This window comes from Dromiciops gliroides, chromosome 4, assembly GCF_019393635.1.
Source record: "Dromiciops gliroides isolate mDroGli1 chromosome 4, mDroGli1.pri, whole genome shotgun sequence".
NCBI lineage: Eukaryota > Metazoa > Chordata > Mammalia > Microbiotheria > Microbiotheriidae > Dromiciops > Dromiciops gliroides.
Window position 1 is genome coordinate 177,633,615 of NC_057864.1, and position 12,862 is coordinate 177,646,476.

Sequence of the window (12,862 nt, forward strand, 5' to 3'; positions counted from 1 at the left end):
GGTAAAAATTGGTGTAAATAGATCATCATCCCTTGATTCTTTGGAGGTATGATTAAATCATGTGGCTAAAAACTGAATTTTTGTGAGATATTCCTGATAGCTTTCTTTTGTTAATTAGCCACATGTGAGATGTGCGGAATGGTTGGAGTACGAGATGCCTTTTATTCTAAAACAAAGCGTTTCTGCAGTGTTTCATGTTCAAGAAGTTACTCCTCAAACTCCAAGAAGGCAAGCATTTTGGCAAGACTTCAGGTAACGGTACAGAAACTTTTTTATTCTTATGAATCTTTAATTCCTATAGCTTTTTCTGTTATTTGTCATTTAATGATGATTCACCAAGTGGTGCTACTGCCAACTGGCCAGTGCCTCACTTATGTTTATGTCCTATCAATAGTGAAGTGATTTTGTTAAAAATTTTGTGAACTTCTTAGGAAATATCCCTGCTCTGTCTCAAAGTGAGTGAATTAAATAAATTTTATCTATTTCTCAAGTGAATCTCTATTGAAAATGACTAGGTGATTTTTCTCATATAACAGTTGAAGCAGTTTATTACTCTTAGTATAAAATAAAAATATACATTTTTGCCTATTTGAGTGGAGGGGAGGCAACTTTTCACTATTATCTGCTAGGGTTTTTTTGCCATTATCTTGGCTTTTCTGTATTGCTTACATTTGTCAAATTGAAACTGCATTACTAAATCCTTCCAACTTTGAGAAGAAAATTAACCTTTTTTCAAATCCAGAATCTCTTAAGTACTTATTGACCAAGTTGTCATTTGAGTTCACAATTTAGCTTTTCACAGTCCTTACTTGGTTATTTAGGTAATAGATTTTTCTCTACTTGAGCACATCTTAAACATTTTTTTTACTTAACTGGTAAATACAGTCATTTCCCCTCTTTCTCTGCAGTGGAAAAGTGGGTGTTATTTCAGCCCCCAAATTTCAGGAGACACCACATGGATATTCATTAGTTGCTTCACCAACTGCCCAAAGAAACTAGTCCTACGCCTCAGAGGCTGGGAATTTGTCATGTTCTGAATTTTACCCATGACTAGACTTGTCTTTCTTCCTTTATCCTCATACAAGAGGCATCGCAGTCCTTGCCTTCCAGCCTCTGAGCCCTGTTATATGAGGGTGACACCCACAAGAGTGGCTGTATCTCCTGTGGGAAGGATTTGAGGCTTTGCCACAGCCTGATGTTTTAACCAAGTATATATGTAACACTTAATGAATAAATATTCAAACATGCATATTGCTGTGGCAGTCTGACATCTGTATGTTGTGCATGCTAACAGCTTCCCATCTTGAAATTTCCTTGTGCTTCCCTAGTTTATAATTTTCTAAAACATCAAGGTTTAAATAGCAGCCTAGGTAGTCATTTTTCAGGGGATGAATGAAAAAGATCTCTCGATTTACTTAACTATTCTTGTTTCAGGGTAAACCTCCCACTAAGAAAGCAAAAGTTCTTCAGAAGCAGCCTTTGGTGGCCAAGCTAGCAGCTTATGCTCAATACCAAGCCACCCTACAGAGCCAGGCCAAGACAAAGTCAGGTAATGTGGTAATGGCCAGGGTCAGTCTTAGTAGAGGCTGGAGTAGGGTTGCCCAGACCTGATGGGGAGGAGCCTAACTGAACTAGCCACATTGTCATTACAGAAGCTTTCTTTATAATCCTAACTATCTTTTTATGCCAGTCTCCTAGAGGGCTGCAGAGTAGAAGAAAGCCTGGAGCCAAAGCATTTGACAGATTCTTGGGGGAGTAGGACAAAAGGTTAGAGATAATAATAATAGCTGGCATTTATATAGTACTTACTATGTGCTGGGCAGTGTGCTAAGGGCTTTACAATTGTTATCTCATTTGATCCTCATAACCCTGAAACATAGGTGCTATTATTATTCCCATTCCACAGATAAGGAAACTGGGGCAAACAGAGGTTAAGTGACTTGCCCAGGGTCACACAGCTAGTAAGTGTCTGAGGCTGGATTTGAACTCACCTTCCTGACTTCTGGTCCCGACTCTGTGCACAGTGGCGCCACCTAGCTGCCTGAGACTGCAGGCAAGAGTAGAAAGCAAGGAGATCCACCTTGCAAGGGAGAAGGCAATCAGCAAACCTACAAGCCCGAGAGACAGCTGGGGCAAGGACTGTGAAGACCTACAAAAGTAGACCTCATGGCCTTTGCCCTCCAGAGCATGTTTCTGTTCAGCTCTTCCTTGTCCACCACTTTCAGGAAGCTCCAGTGCAGAGACGTGATCAGATGTCATTACTGCTCTCACATGTGGGATGGCACTGACTGGCTTTCTTAGGAAGTTCCATAACCTTTGTGGAGTAGTTAACTTGCACTTATAGTCTAAATTAACAACTAACAACTTTGATGTCACTTCATATCTAAGTTTCAGTGGACTTTTACTGGAACTTATTAAAGCATTTAAGGTTTTGATTTTTTTAACTTCCGTCTTTTCTCAGCAGTCTCCTTGGAAGGCTTCAGCTGGGGTAATTACATCAACAGCAATAGCTTTATAGCTGCTCCAGTGACCTGCTTTAAGCATGTGAGTATAGATTTGCTACTTTTGTCACTTGAATCAGTATAGAGAAATTAACTGGTTTATTTTTCAAAAACAAGCTTTTTGTTTTAACAGATTATAATGAAAATTTTTCTCTTCACCTTGCACAAGCTTGCCATTGTTAATAGAAAAGAGTCCTATATCTGGAACTGATTATGGGGAAATCAAAGAATTCCCCATCTCATTTTGTACTGTATCCATACGTTAAGTCCTGAAGATTTGGCAGTGTGGTTAATATTATAATGTTAGATATTATATTAAAACATTAACTAAGTATTCTTTTAAGTCCATAGCTTATTAAATAAACTATTAGAGATAATGCAGGATTGCATTTGAATTGTCTAGTGACCACTTTCATTCTTTCCATTTATCTAGTAATAAGAGTTACCTTGTCATACTTTTCTATAAATATGTAAAAATTAAATTGAAAAGTTTTCTATTCTTCAATTTGTTAATGTCCTCTCTGGGGCTGCTTCATTCCTGTCTCTTGGGATCCAGCAGATCTATTGGTTGTCATTTTTTCATCACCCCTGGCATCTGTCAGGTTCCTCAGAGCTTATTCTTTGGTTAGATCTGAGATTAGGGGGCAGCTAGGTGGCACAGTGGATAAAGCACCGGCCCTGGATTCAGGAGGACCTGAGTTCAAATTCGGCCTCAGCCACTTGACATGTACTAGCTGTGTGACCCTGGGCAAGTCACTTTAACCTCGTTGCCCCTCAAAAAAATAAAAAATTAAATTAAAAAAAAAATTTTTAATAGATCTGAGGTTAACTTCCTGGTATTTTTGTTTTATTTTTATTTCACAAGTACAAAGCACTAAGAATTGCTTATACCTATATTCCCCAGAGCCAGCCCTTTATAGCAGCCTACAAGACCTTCCCATTAATTATGGGTAGAGCACAATACTGTTTCAGCACAGTGCTAGAGATAATTCTTGATAAATACATTGTTAAGGTGATAAATAATGTATCTTAATATGACACTTAAAATTTAGGATTCCAATTATGACTTAAGAACATCCTGAATTATTATTCTTTTAAAAATACTTGGGGGGCAGCTGGGTAGCACAGTGGATAAAGCATCAGCCCTGGATTCAGGAGGATCTGAGTTCAAATCTGAACTTAGGGACAGCTAGATGGTGCAGTGGATAGAGCACCGGCCCTGGATTCAGGAGGTCCTGAGTTCAAATCCGGCCTCAGACACTTAACACTTACTAGCTGTGTGACCCTGGGCAAATCACTTAACCTCAATTGCCTCACTTAAAAAAAAAAAATCTGACCTTAGACACTTGACACTTACTAGCTTTGTGACCCTGGGCAAGTCACTTAACCCCAATCGCCTCACCAAAAAAAGGAAAAAAACAAACCAAAAAAAAATACTTGGGGGGGCTAGGTGGTGCAGTGGATAAAGTACCTGCCTTGTACTTAAAGTACCTAAGATGTTCCTAAAGTACATCTGAGTTCAAATCCAGTCTCAGACTTGATACTTACTAGCTGTGTGACCCGGGGTAATTCACTTAATCCTCATTGCCCCACCCCCAAAAAAATTGCTCAGCATTTCTTTAGTTTTTAACTAATTCTTTATGTCTACTTTAGCCAGAGGTAGACTCTTAAATGAAAAGTAACTGAATTATGGCTCTTTATGATTGTTGAGGCTGATCTTGTTAGCATTAAGACTTGCTTAATCACAGATATCAATATATATGAACAGTAGCTGTAGACAAAGCCTCAGTTCTTGCTGCTCCTGAGAATCCAAAGATGTTCTTTTTTTTTTTCAAAGATATTCTTGATTATTTTTATATCACTTTTGAACAAATCCTTGAATTTCACTAAGTTAACGGCGTTGTGATGTAGTTTCAAATTTGTTTTTAGAAATTAGATTTTACTGATTCTTAGAAACAAAGCGTTTGAGGTTTATAACTAAAAATGGGTAAACAACAACAATTTGCTCATCACTTTCCCCTGCTATGAATTAGTAGTGATTGGTCTTTTGCTAGAGAGACACAAATTAAATTACAAAGCAACGATAACCTAATTGAACTGACCTAAATGGAATATCAGATATTTTATCTCAGTGAAATGTATGTTTATTTTAGCAACATGCAATGTTGCTTCTGTGAGGAAAACACACCACTGCACACCATGGACCATGGAGTCAAGTAGATGATATGTAACAGTTTAGAGGAGTGTAGGGAAGGAGAACTTTGGGACTTTCTCTATTTTCTAATAGCAGGGTTAACAATAAGTTTTGTGGTTTTTTAATGGCCTTTATTATATAAAACGGAGGTACCATAGTTAAAAGGATAAAAATACCTTAACATCTAGCCTCACTCTCAGGCTTTCATTAACTCCCCTTGTCAGAAGGATGGATCTGATGGCCCTCACTTCATTTTTTATTGATTCTGCTTCAAGAATGAGTTTGTGCGTTAACTTACTCAGAATATGTATTTAAGCCCTTTTTTAATAAAGAAATAAGAGAAGATAAAACACATAGGTTCTTTAGGGTGACTAGTAGTACTTATTGAGAAAGGGAAGGGACAGAGTGATCTCCAGTAAGCACCCCTTGTTCTTCTTGGAAGCAAAGGTTGTAGCAAACAGAAAGCTGTTCCTAAGATCTACTGCCACTGGAGGAATCCTGCCTGAGTAAGGGTCCAACCTCTTCCATCTGCTCTTTAAACCCAACTTTTCCCTCTGCCTCAATTCTCCACTATTCTTTTTTTTTCTTTTGTACATTTGATGTTACTTTACGTAGTAGTTAATGTAATTTCCTAGGGAAAACTCCTTGTTTCACTTTAATTTCCTGGAACATACTTTTGGTACTGTCTACATTTCTACTTTTAGTATTGAGCAAAAAAGTATAATTGAAATGTATCTTCTTTGTTTAATAGAGATATTTCTAAAATTCTATAAACTTGGCTTTTCACTTACTATTCAAGAAGAACGGTGGTATTTTGACAGTAATGTATCCTCAAGATTAAACCCAAGTTGTCATATGGATTTAATATAACCAGAAGTTCATTTTTTGGTAAATTTTTACCTATCGTGATTACTATCTACAAAATGTCTGGTGTATCTTGTCTTTTATTTAGGAGTTTGAGAGATGATCCTTATAACCTTTCTTTTTCACAATTAGAAATGTAATGATCTTACTACCTTTTGAGGAGTTGATTTGTTTTTTCCTGAGGACTTGTAATTTGCTTTCCAGAACACAAAATCTGCATCTCTCAAAATGGCTTAAAGTTAGGCACCTAAATCTAGGGACTGCATCACAGAATCTGACAGATGGATGCAACTTCAAGGTCTATCTGGTGCATCCCATATCTGAGCAGGAATCCTCTCTACAATATCACTAACAGTCATCCAGCCTGTGTGTGAAAATTTCAGCAGATAGGAAATTCAGTATTTCTTAGGCATCCCATTGTATTTTGGAATAGTTGTTCCCTTACAATGAAAATCCCTTAAAACAGTGCTGTGTGCAGTATTTAATAGCTATTGATGATAAAATTCACATGCTCTTTTCTTCTATAAATCGTTTAAATGTAATCCTGGGGTATTCTCAAACGTAGCAAAAATATATACAGAACACCTGCATTACAGAGAATGATGTTGATTCTTGACTCCTTTTTTTCAAAAAATATTTGATAGGACTTGTTTTATTTAAAAGATGCTATCATGCCCCTATTCCAGTCATCTGTATGCTTTTAAAATTTTTTTAAAAAGGCAGTAAGACATGACTAAAATAATAAAGCTCAAAATACATGAGAAATAAAAAATCAAATATAATCAAATTTTTTTGCTTACATGCTTCAGATTTATGTTCAGATGAACACTTATTATGTAAGTGGCACCATATATACTAAAGCTTCTTCTTGTCATTCATGTTCCCATCACTCAAGAGACCAAAAATGTTTAGGTTGCACTATGCCTTCTCTCTCTTCCATGAAAATAATCTAAGAAGCTTTGAACCAAAATGGACTTTTATCTCTATGAAAGAGAATGTGCACTACGACTCTAAAACAACAGATAGTTCATTCCACTGTATCACATTACTCCTCTTTTTGTGCCTAATATATATTCCGAGTCTTCAGATAGGCAGTAGTGATTACTTTGTTCATTTCAGACTTAGCCTAGCAGTGAACTTGTATTTCTGTTAGAAAATGTAGCTACCAATATCTACCTCTACATATGCTTTAGTACACAGTTCATGAGCAATTAACAGTCTTTTCTGAGAATATAATGAGCAGTTTACTGAATTTCAGCTGCTAAGATGACTAATTGTTCTCTGAATTTGATATTTTAAAAATATTCAAGTTCATTTGAAATTCAGCATTTATTGAGTGCTTATTAGATAGAAGCATTGGAGGTTAGAAAGAGAAAAATAATATAGTCCTTGCTTGCAAGGGAGGTTACCATCTAATTAGGAAGCTGTGACAAATATTACCGCCCCTACTACCCCCAAAAAACCCAGCACTAGACAAAATATATAGTAGGTGCTGTAAAAGAGGTCCTGGGTGCTCTGGGCATTCAAAATAATAGATCATATCCAGGCACTGAAGTGAACTTTTAACGTCTCTTCCCTCTAGGCTATATAATAGAGAACTTTTGACTGATTACAGTCCAGTTTAGCTAGAGTATGAGCAGCTAGGTGGCAGGCCTAATGGTGTGGATGGAGTGCCAGGCCTGAAGTCAGAATGAGTTCATATCTGGTCTCAACTACTTACTAGCCGTATGACCCTGGACAAGTCACTTAACCCTGTTTGCCTCAGTTTCTTCCTCTGTAAAATGAGCTGGAGAAGGAAATGGGAAACCACTCCAGTATTGTTTGCCAAGAAAACTCCACATGGAGTCATAGTCAAACAGAAGTAAAATGACTAAACAGCCAATAAAAAGTAAAAAGAAACAGTAGGAGAGAAAATAGGTTTGGAAGTAAATTATAGAAGGGTCTGAAATAACAGAAAAATTTCTATTTTATTTAGGAGGCAGAGGTCTCTAAACAGAGGGTTGACAGGATCAGAGCAATGCATTTTGAAAATACAAGGATAGTAGTACAAAAGGACAGATTAGAGAGGAAAGAGACTAAAGGTAGAAGTGCTAATACAGTAGTATAGATGAGAAGGAATAAGCACCTGGTTGCAGGAAAAATGGAAAGAAGTGGGGACAGATAGAGATGGGATGGTACAGACAAGAAAGATTTGACATTAATGGGCAGTGAGGAAAGAGTCAAGGATGATTCTGAGTTTTAAGCCTGCGTGACAGGAAGGCTAATGGAGCCATCATTATGAGAGAAAAGACAAGTTTGAGGAAAGAGTGATGAGTTTGGTTATAGACATCTTAAATAAGAGGTGCCTATAGTATATCTCTGTGTAGCCGTCCAGCATATATTTGGAAATGTGAGATTAGAGAATCCTCTGCATAAAAGCAATAACTGAAGCAGTAGAAATTTAATATTAAATCACCAAGGAGGAGAGGCTAACAGGCAAAGAGAAGGCTGAAGACAGGACTTTGGTGGACACCTACCCATGGCCTTACTGAGTATTACTGACAGTGGGAAATCAACAGAAAGAACAGAAAAGTGGAAGAACTATTGGATGGTCATGTCACAGGAGGAGGGTCACTTTAGCCTCAGAGCTGCCCTCTGAGACTGGGCATTCTACAAACGAGCTTTCTAAGGCTCAGAATAGTTTCCATTAGTAGCAAGCTACATAGCCAGTACTTGAGCCCAGGTTGTCAAGTTTCTGGTCCAGGGATCTTTTCAATATATAGTGACATCTTCTATTGGGAAGATCTTGCTGTTTATAAAGAAACCAACCCTCTTCTAGGAAGAATAGGATTGATTTACACTTGTGAAAATCACCTGTATTTTGCATAGATGTTATATATGTGTGTATAGATACACATATATTTTGATATTTCCTTTTTATGTGATCTCTTCGATTTTCTAAAATGATTATTTTGCTTTTGCTACCATGATTTCCAAGGCCCCTTACTGACATACACATTTTTTGTTAAAAAGGAATGGATTTTGGGGCAGCTAGGTGGCTCAGTGGATAGAGCACTGGCCCTGGATTCAGGAGTACCTGAGTTCAAATCCAGCCTCAGACACTTAACACTTACTAGCTGTGTGACCCTGGGCAAGTCACTTAACCCCAATTGCCTCACTAAAAAAAAAAAAAAGGAATGGATTTTCCCCCTTTCTAAACCACTAGTCAGTTTCCTATGCTTATACATACATAAACAAGCACCTATCACACACTTTATGAAATTTTATAATTGGAAGGAACCTTAGACGTCCATCTGATCAAATTCTGCATTTTAGCAGTGAGGAAACTGAAGTCCAGACAGGGGAAATGATTTATCCAAGGTTATTTGACAGCTTATTAGTAACTTAGTTATAGTGTTCTGTAATTATTAATCTTACAGCCTCCTCAAATATTATCTTCTGCCCTCTACCACCACCCTTCTCTCTCTCTCTCTCTCGCTCTCCCTCTCTCAGCTCTCTTCTCTCTCTTGCTCTCGCTCATCATCTCTCTCTCTCTCTCTCACACACACACATCACACACACACCACATATACACGTATGCACGCAATATATTGTCAAATTGGAAGGGTGAGTGGGTTTGTGAGAAATGGAAGGATTTCTTTTGTCCTGTTAATCAAGATTTCCTCATCCTACTTTCTGTGGTTTCAGATGTATATTCTTATTTTTTAAATCCTCATCGCTATTTTCCTCCCTCTTTCTTGTGAAATTTTAACATATTCCTGTACTTTTTTATAGCAAAGTAATTACTTTCTGTTTCTACGCTAGATGCAGTACATTAATTATCTCTTAAAAATGAATCTTGAAAGTATACTCTAATGGGAAGCTTTCATGTAGATTTCTCTTTATTACTGTTGGGATAGATTCGTGTATAATTCCAAAGCTAAACACTATCTTCTAGTCTTATTACATTATGCCAAGGATTTACATGCAATTATCAGTGTTGATATTGACCCACTCTATATAGAGCAAATCTGTATAGACTTTTTTTGTGCTCCAAGCATTTCTAGAAATCCTGGTTATATTCCACTCCTGAGCTTACAAGAAGTCTGGGGAAACGGAACTTCCCACAAAAATACTTTCTTACAGATGAGAAAAAGGATCATTTTTTGTCATTGTTGTTGGGAGGCCCTTAGCATTTGGATTTGGGCCATGTCCAACAGGACCTTCCTGATTGCAGCTTAGCCTTGCAGGGAAGGAGAGTCGCATCACAGATAAACCCACACGAGTGGTTCCTGGATCAGGAAGTGGTGAAACCAGATCTTCCTTGTTTGGGGAGGCACCTGAGGTGGGATCTCTTCGCCATGAGTCTGGAAGGTAAATTTGTTGTTACCTGTAAATTACGTTCTGCTAGTTCATACTATGCCAATCCAGACTTCAGTTATCCCTCTTTGCCAGCAAGTGAAGAACAGATGACTTAAACGAAGATGGCTTTCAAGGCCTGGGTCATTCAGTCTTCCCCATTTGAGAATATTCATTTTTAACAAAAGGAAAATATATATGTATGTATATGTGTATATATTTATATTACATATATGTGCATATATATTACATATAAGCTGTTTGTTTTGATATATGGAGCACATTCCACATTGTGGTGCTCTTGTTTTCCCCCTTGTTTTTCTTTTTTCCATAGAGTCAACATATGGATTGGTTTAGGGAGGGCCGTAGCAGAACCACAAACCTTACAGGCAAGAACAAATGTCACTTTCGGCTACTTTCCTCCTATACCAAGCCAGACTGTAAGGAACCAAAAGTAACATCCCCATGAAAAGTGAAGATCATTACCATTTTTAAATGAAAATATTGACACTTTATTTACTTGAAGACAAATGAGTTGATCCATTAAAATTGATGAAATTTTTTCCAATCAGCCTATCAGCTTGGTAGGGTCTATAGTAGTAGGCTTGTGTATTAGGCTAGCTACCAAACCTAAAACCAAAATCTAAGAAATACAGCTGGAGCATTTCTCCTGATTCCACAAGGCAGATCCTTTTCAAAGATTTATTCTCTCCTTCCCATGCCCCACCACTCCACCTGCTTAAGAAAAGAAAGATGTGCCTTTAATTTTTTAAATTTTTAACTGCTGCCTAATTTTACTTTCAGTAGATCAATATCAGTAAGATCAGTATTGATGAGACTAGCTTTATATACTTACAGATCTGGATAATCCATCTTCTTTTAAGTTTTCTTCTTTTCTTATTATACCTGCTGGCAGTAGGGGTAGCCTCAAAGTCTAGAGTGATATAGGGGAAGATAGCAGAACATGAAGAGTCCAGAACTTAACATAAAATTAATAAATAGGCCCCCAAAAAATGATTGACAACTTTTTCCACAACTAGAGAACCTGTTCATATCTACCCTCCAGAATCAATGATAGCTGAGATATCTTGTTTTCTCCATACGTTTGGAGGCATATTTCATGCCCACCACTGGCAGGGAGGAGCCATAATTGATTCTGTCTTTTAGTTTGTGGACTTAGTTTTGTAGTTTTGTTATCACTTGACATTTTCTTCACCTCAATCTAAAATTGCTCTTTTTCATACTTTGACTCTTGAGAAGATAGGGATCGAACAGATGGTATTTCATACAAGTCATTGATCTGTCAGAAGAGTCTACCAGAGAGTATAAGACCATGTATAGATGTCTACTGCCTGATGTTCAAATTGGTTAGGTCCTGTATCTCTGATCCCTTTGGTTACTCATTCTTCTGGCTACATTTTCTTATGTTGATTTGCCCCAAGATATGCAAATTCACCTTACCTTACTTGATTCTTTTCTTTATCATCAAGGTTTTTAATTATTTTAGTATGGTTCTTATCTTACCTCCACAGAGACTGTTTCAATATTTTCTGTATTTCTAAAACTCACCTATTTAATTTAGTTAACAATTACAGTGGTGTGCAAATTAAATGGGACAAAGTAAAATAATTGCATTTATTGATTTATACAATAAGCCTTGCAGCTGTTTATATCTTTAAACAAATTTTAACGTGCAATATATCCTCTTTCTGCTGTAGTCCACTTGTTTTAACATGACTTGGCATTCATAAGATTTCAGACAAATTCTCTAATTCTTCATCATGAAAAAATACATCACAGTGACTATTAAACACACCTTTGGCAAACAGTCCATTTCCACATCTATCCTTGATTATAGCCCATAGGTTATCAGTGGGGTTTAAATCAGTGAGTTCCCAGGCCACTGAAGCATGTTTCTCTCCATCTCTTAGACACATTCTCTGTCTTTCATGGTTTAAGGTATGGTTAAAGGTTGTAATGCATATTCCATCTCAACTTAGGAATTTCTGTCATTTTTAGGATAGTTCTGCTTCTCAGCATATCAGTATATATCGTTCAGTTTATCATGCCTCAATGGGGGCAATTCTTCCAGGCCCACTAGAAGTAAAAAGCCCCCGACATTTTTTTTTTTCCAGTAGATGTTGTACATAGTCTAATGGAGAATCCTAGATCTTACAGGATTACCTAAACTTCTTCCAACAACAGTTTTGGTACAGCTTTGAATGAAAATGAGTTTCATCAGTTTCAAAAAATTGTTTTTTCAATCTTCAGTCCTCTCCTCTTTATATTGTCTTGCTCATGTCAGCCATTTTTGTTTCATAGCAACTGTTGGCACCTTTTTTTTAATGGTCTCATTGTTCTTTCAGCTTTAAGAAGCCTCCTCTGCACATAGAGCAAATATGAGCAATCCCTTCAGCTGCCAGGTCCCTCTGAAGGTCTTTGCTTGTCTTCTAGGATTAATTAGGCTCTTTTGAATTGATATAGTCTGTTAGTTCTTGGCAATATTTATCATTTCATCTGCAATTTTCCTTTGTGTTTTGGTTCTTTTGGTTCTTTTTCACTGTTGGACTTGAATGAATCTTGAAATGCTTGACTTCCCCACACAAGAGCCACAGCAATTTCTCTAATAGTCATTGAAATGTGCTCTTTAAGAGCTAAAACTTTGCACTTTCATTTAGAATAATGACCTTTCTTTAAAACCAAAAAACACTAAAAGCACAACAGAAGAGGTCAGTGAGACACATGTAGTTGGCCAGAGAGACGTCATTCAGAACAAAGATCTAACAAAAGATGGGGAATAATTAGTTTAATTTGGTTTTCGTTCAAGCTGTTCTGAGACATGCATGTGTGCACATGCACACATACCCAAGCACACATGACTTTGCTGTCCCAAAATGAAACATATCTAAATTTATTGCATTCCTCCACATCACTGTATTATCTCCCTATTACATGAAGAAACAGA

General features: G+C 37.1%; 1 protein-coding gene across 1 annotated transcript in view; it reads left to right on the plus strand.

Moving 5' to 3' along the window:
* Positions 1-12,862, plus strand: part of MBTD1 (mbt domain containing 1) — a 76,049-nt gene that overhangs the window by 26,682 nt on the left and 36,505 nt on the right. Inside the window, 3 exon segments of the mRNA XM_044001391.1 lie at positions 119-252; positions 1,435-1,549; positions 2,462-2,544. Coding sequence (XP_043857326.1) covers positions 119-252; positions 1,435-1,549; positions 2,462-2,544 — 332 coding nt within the window.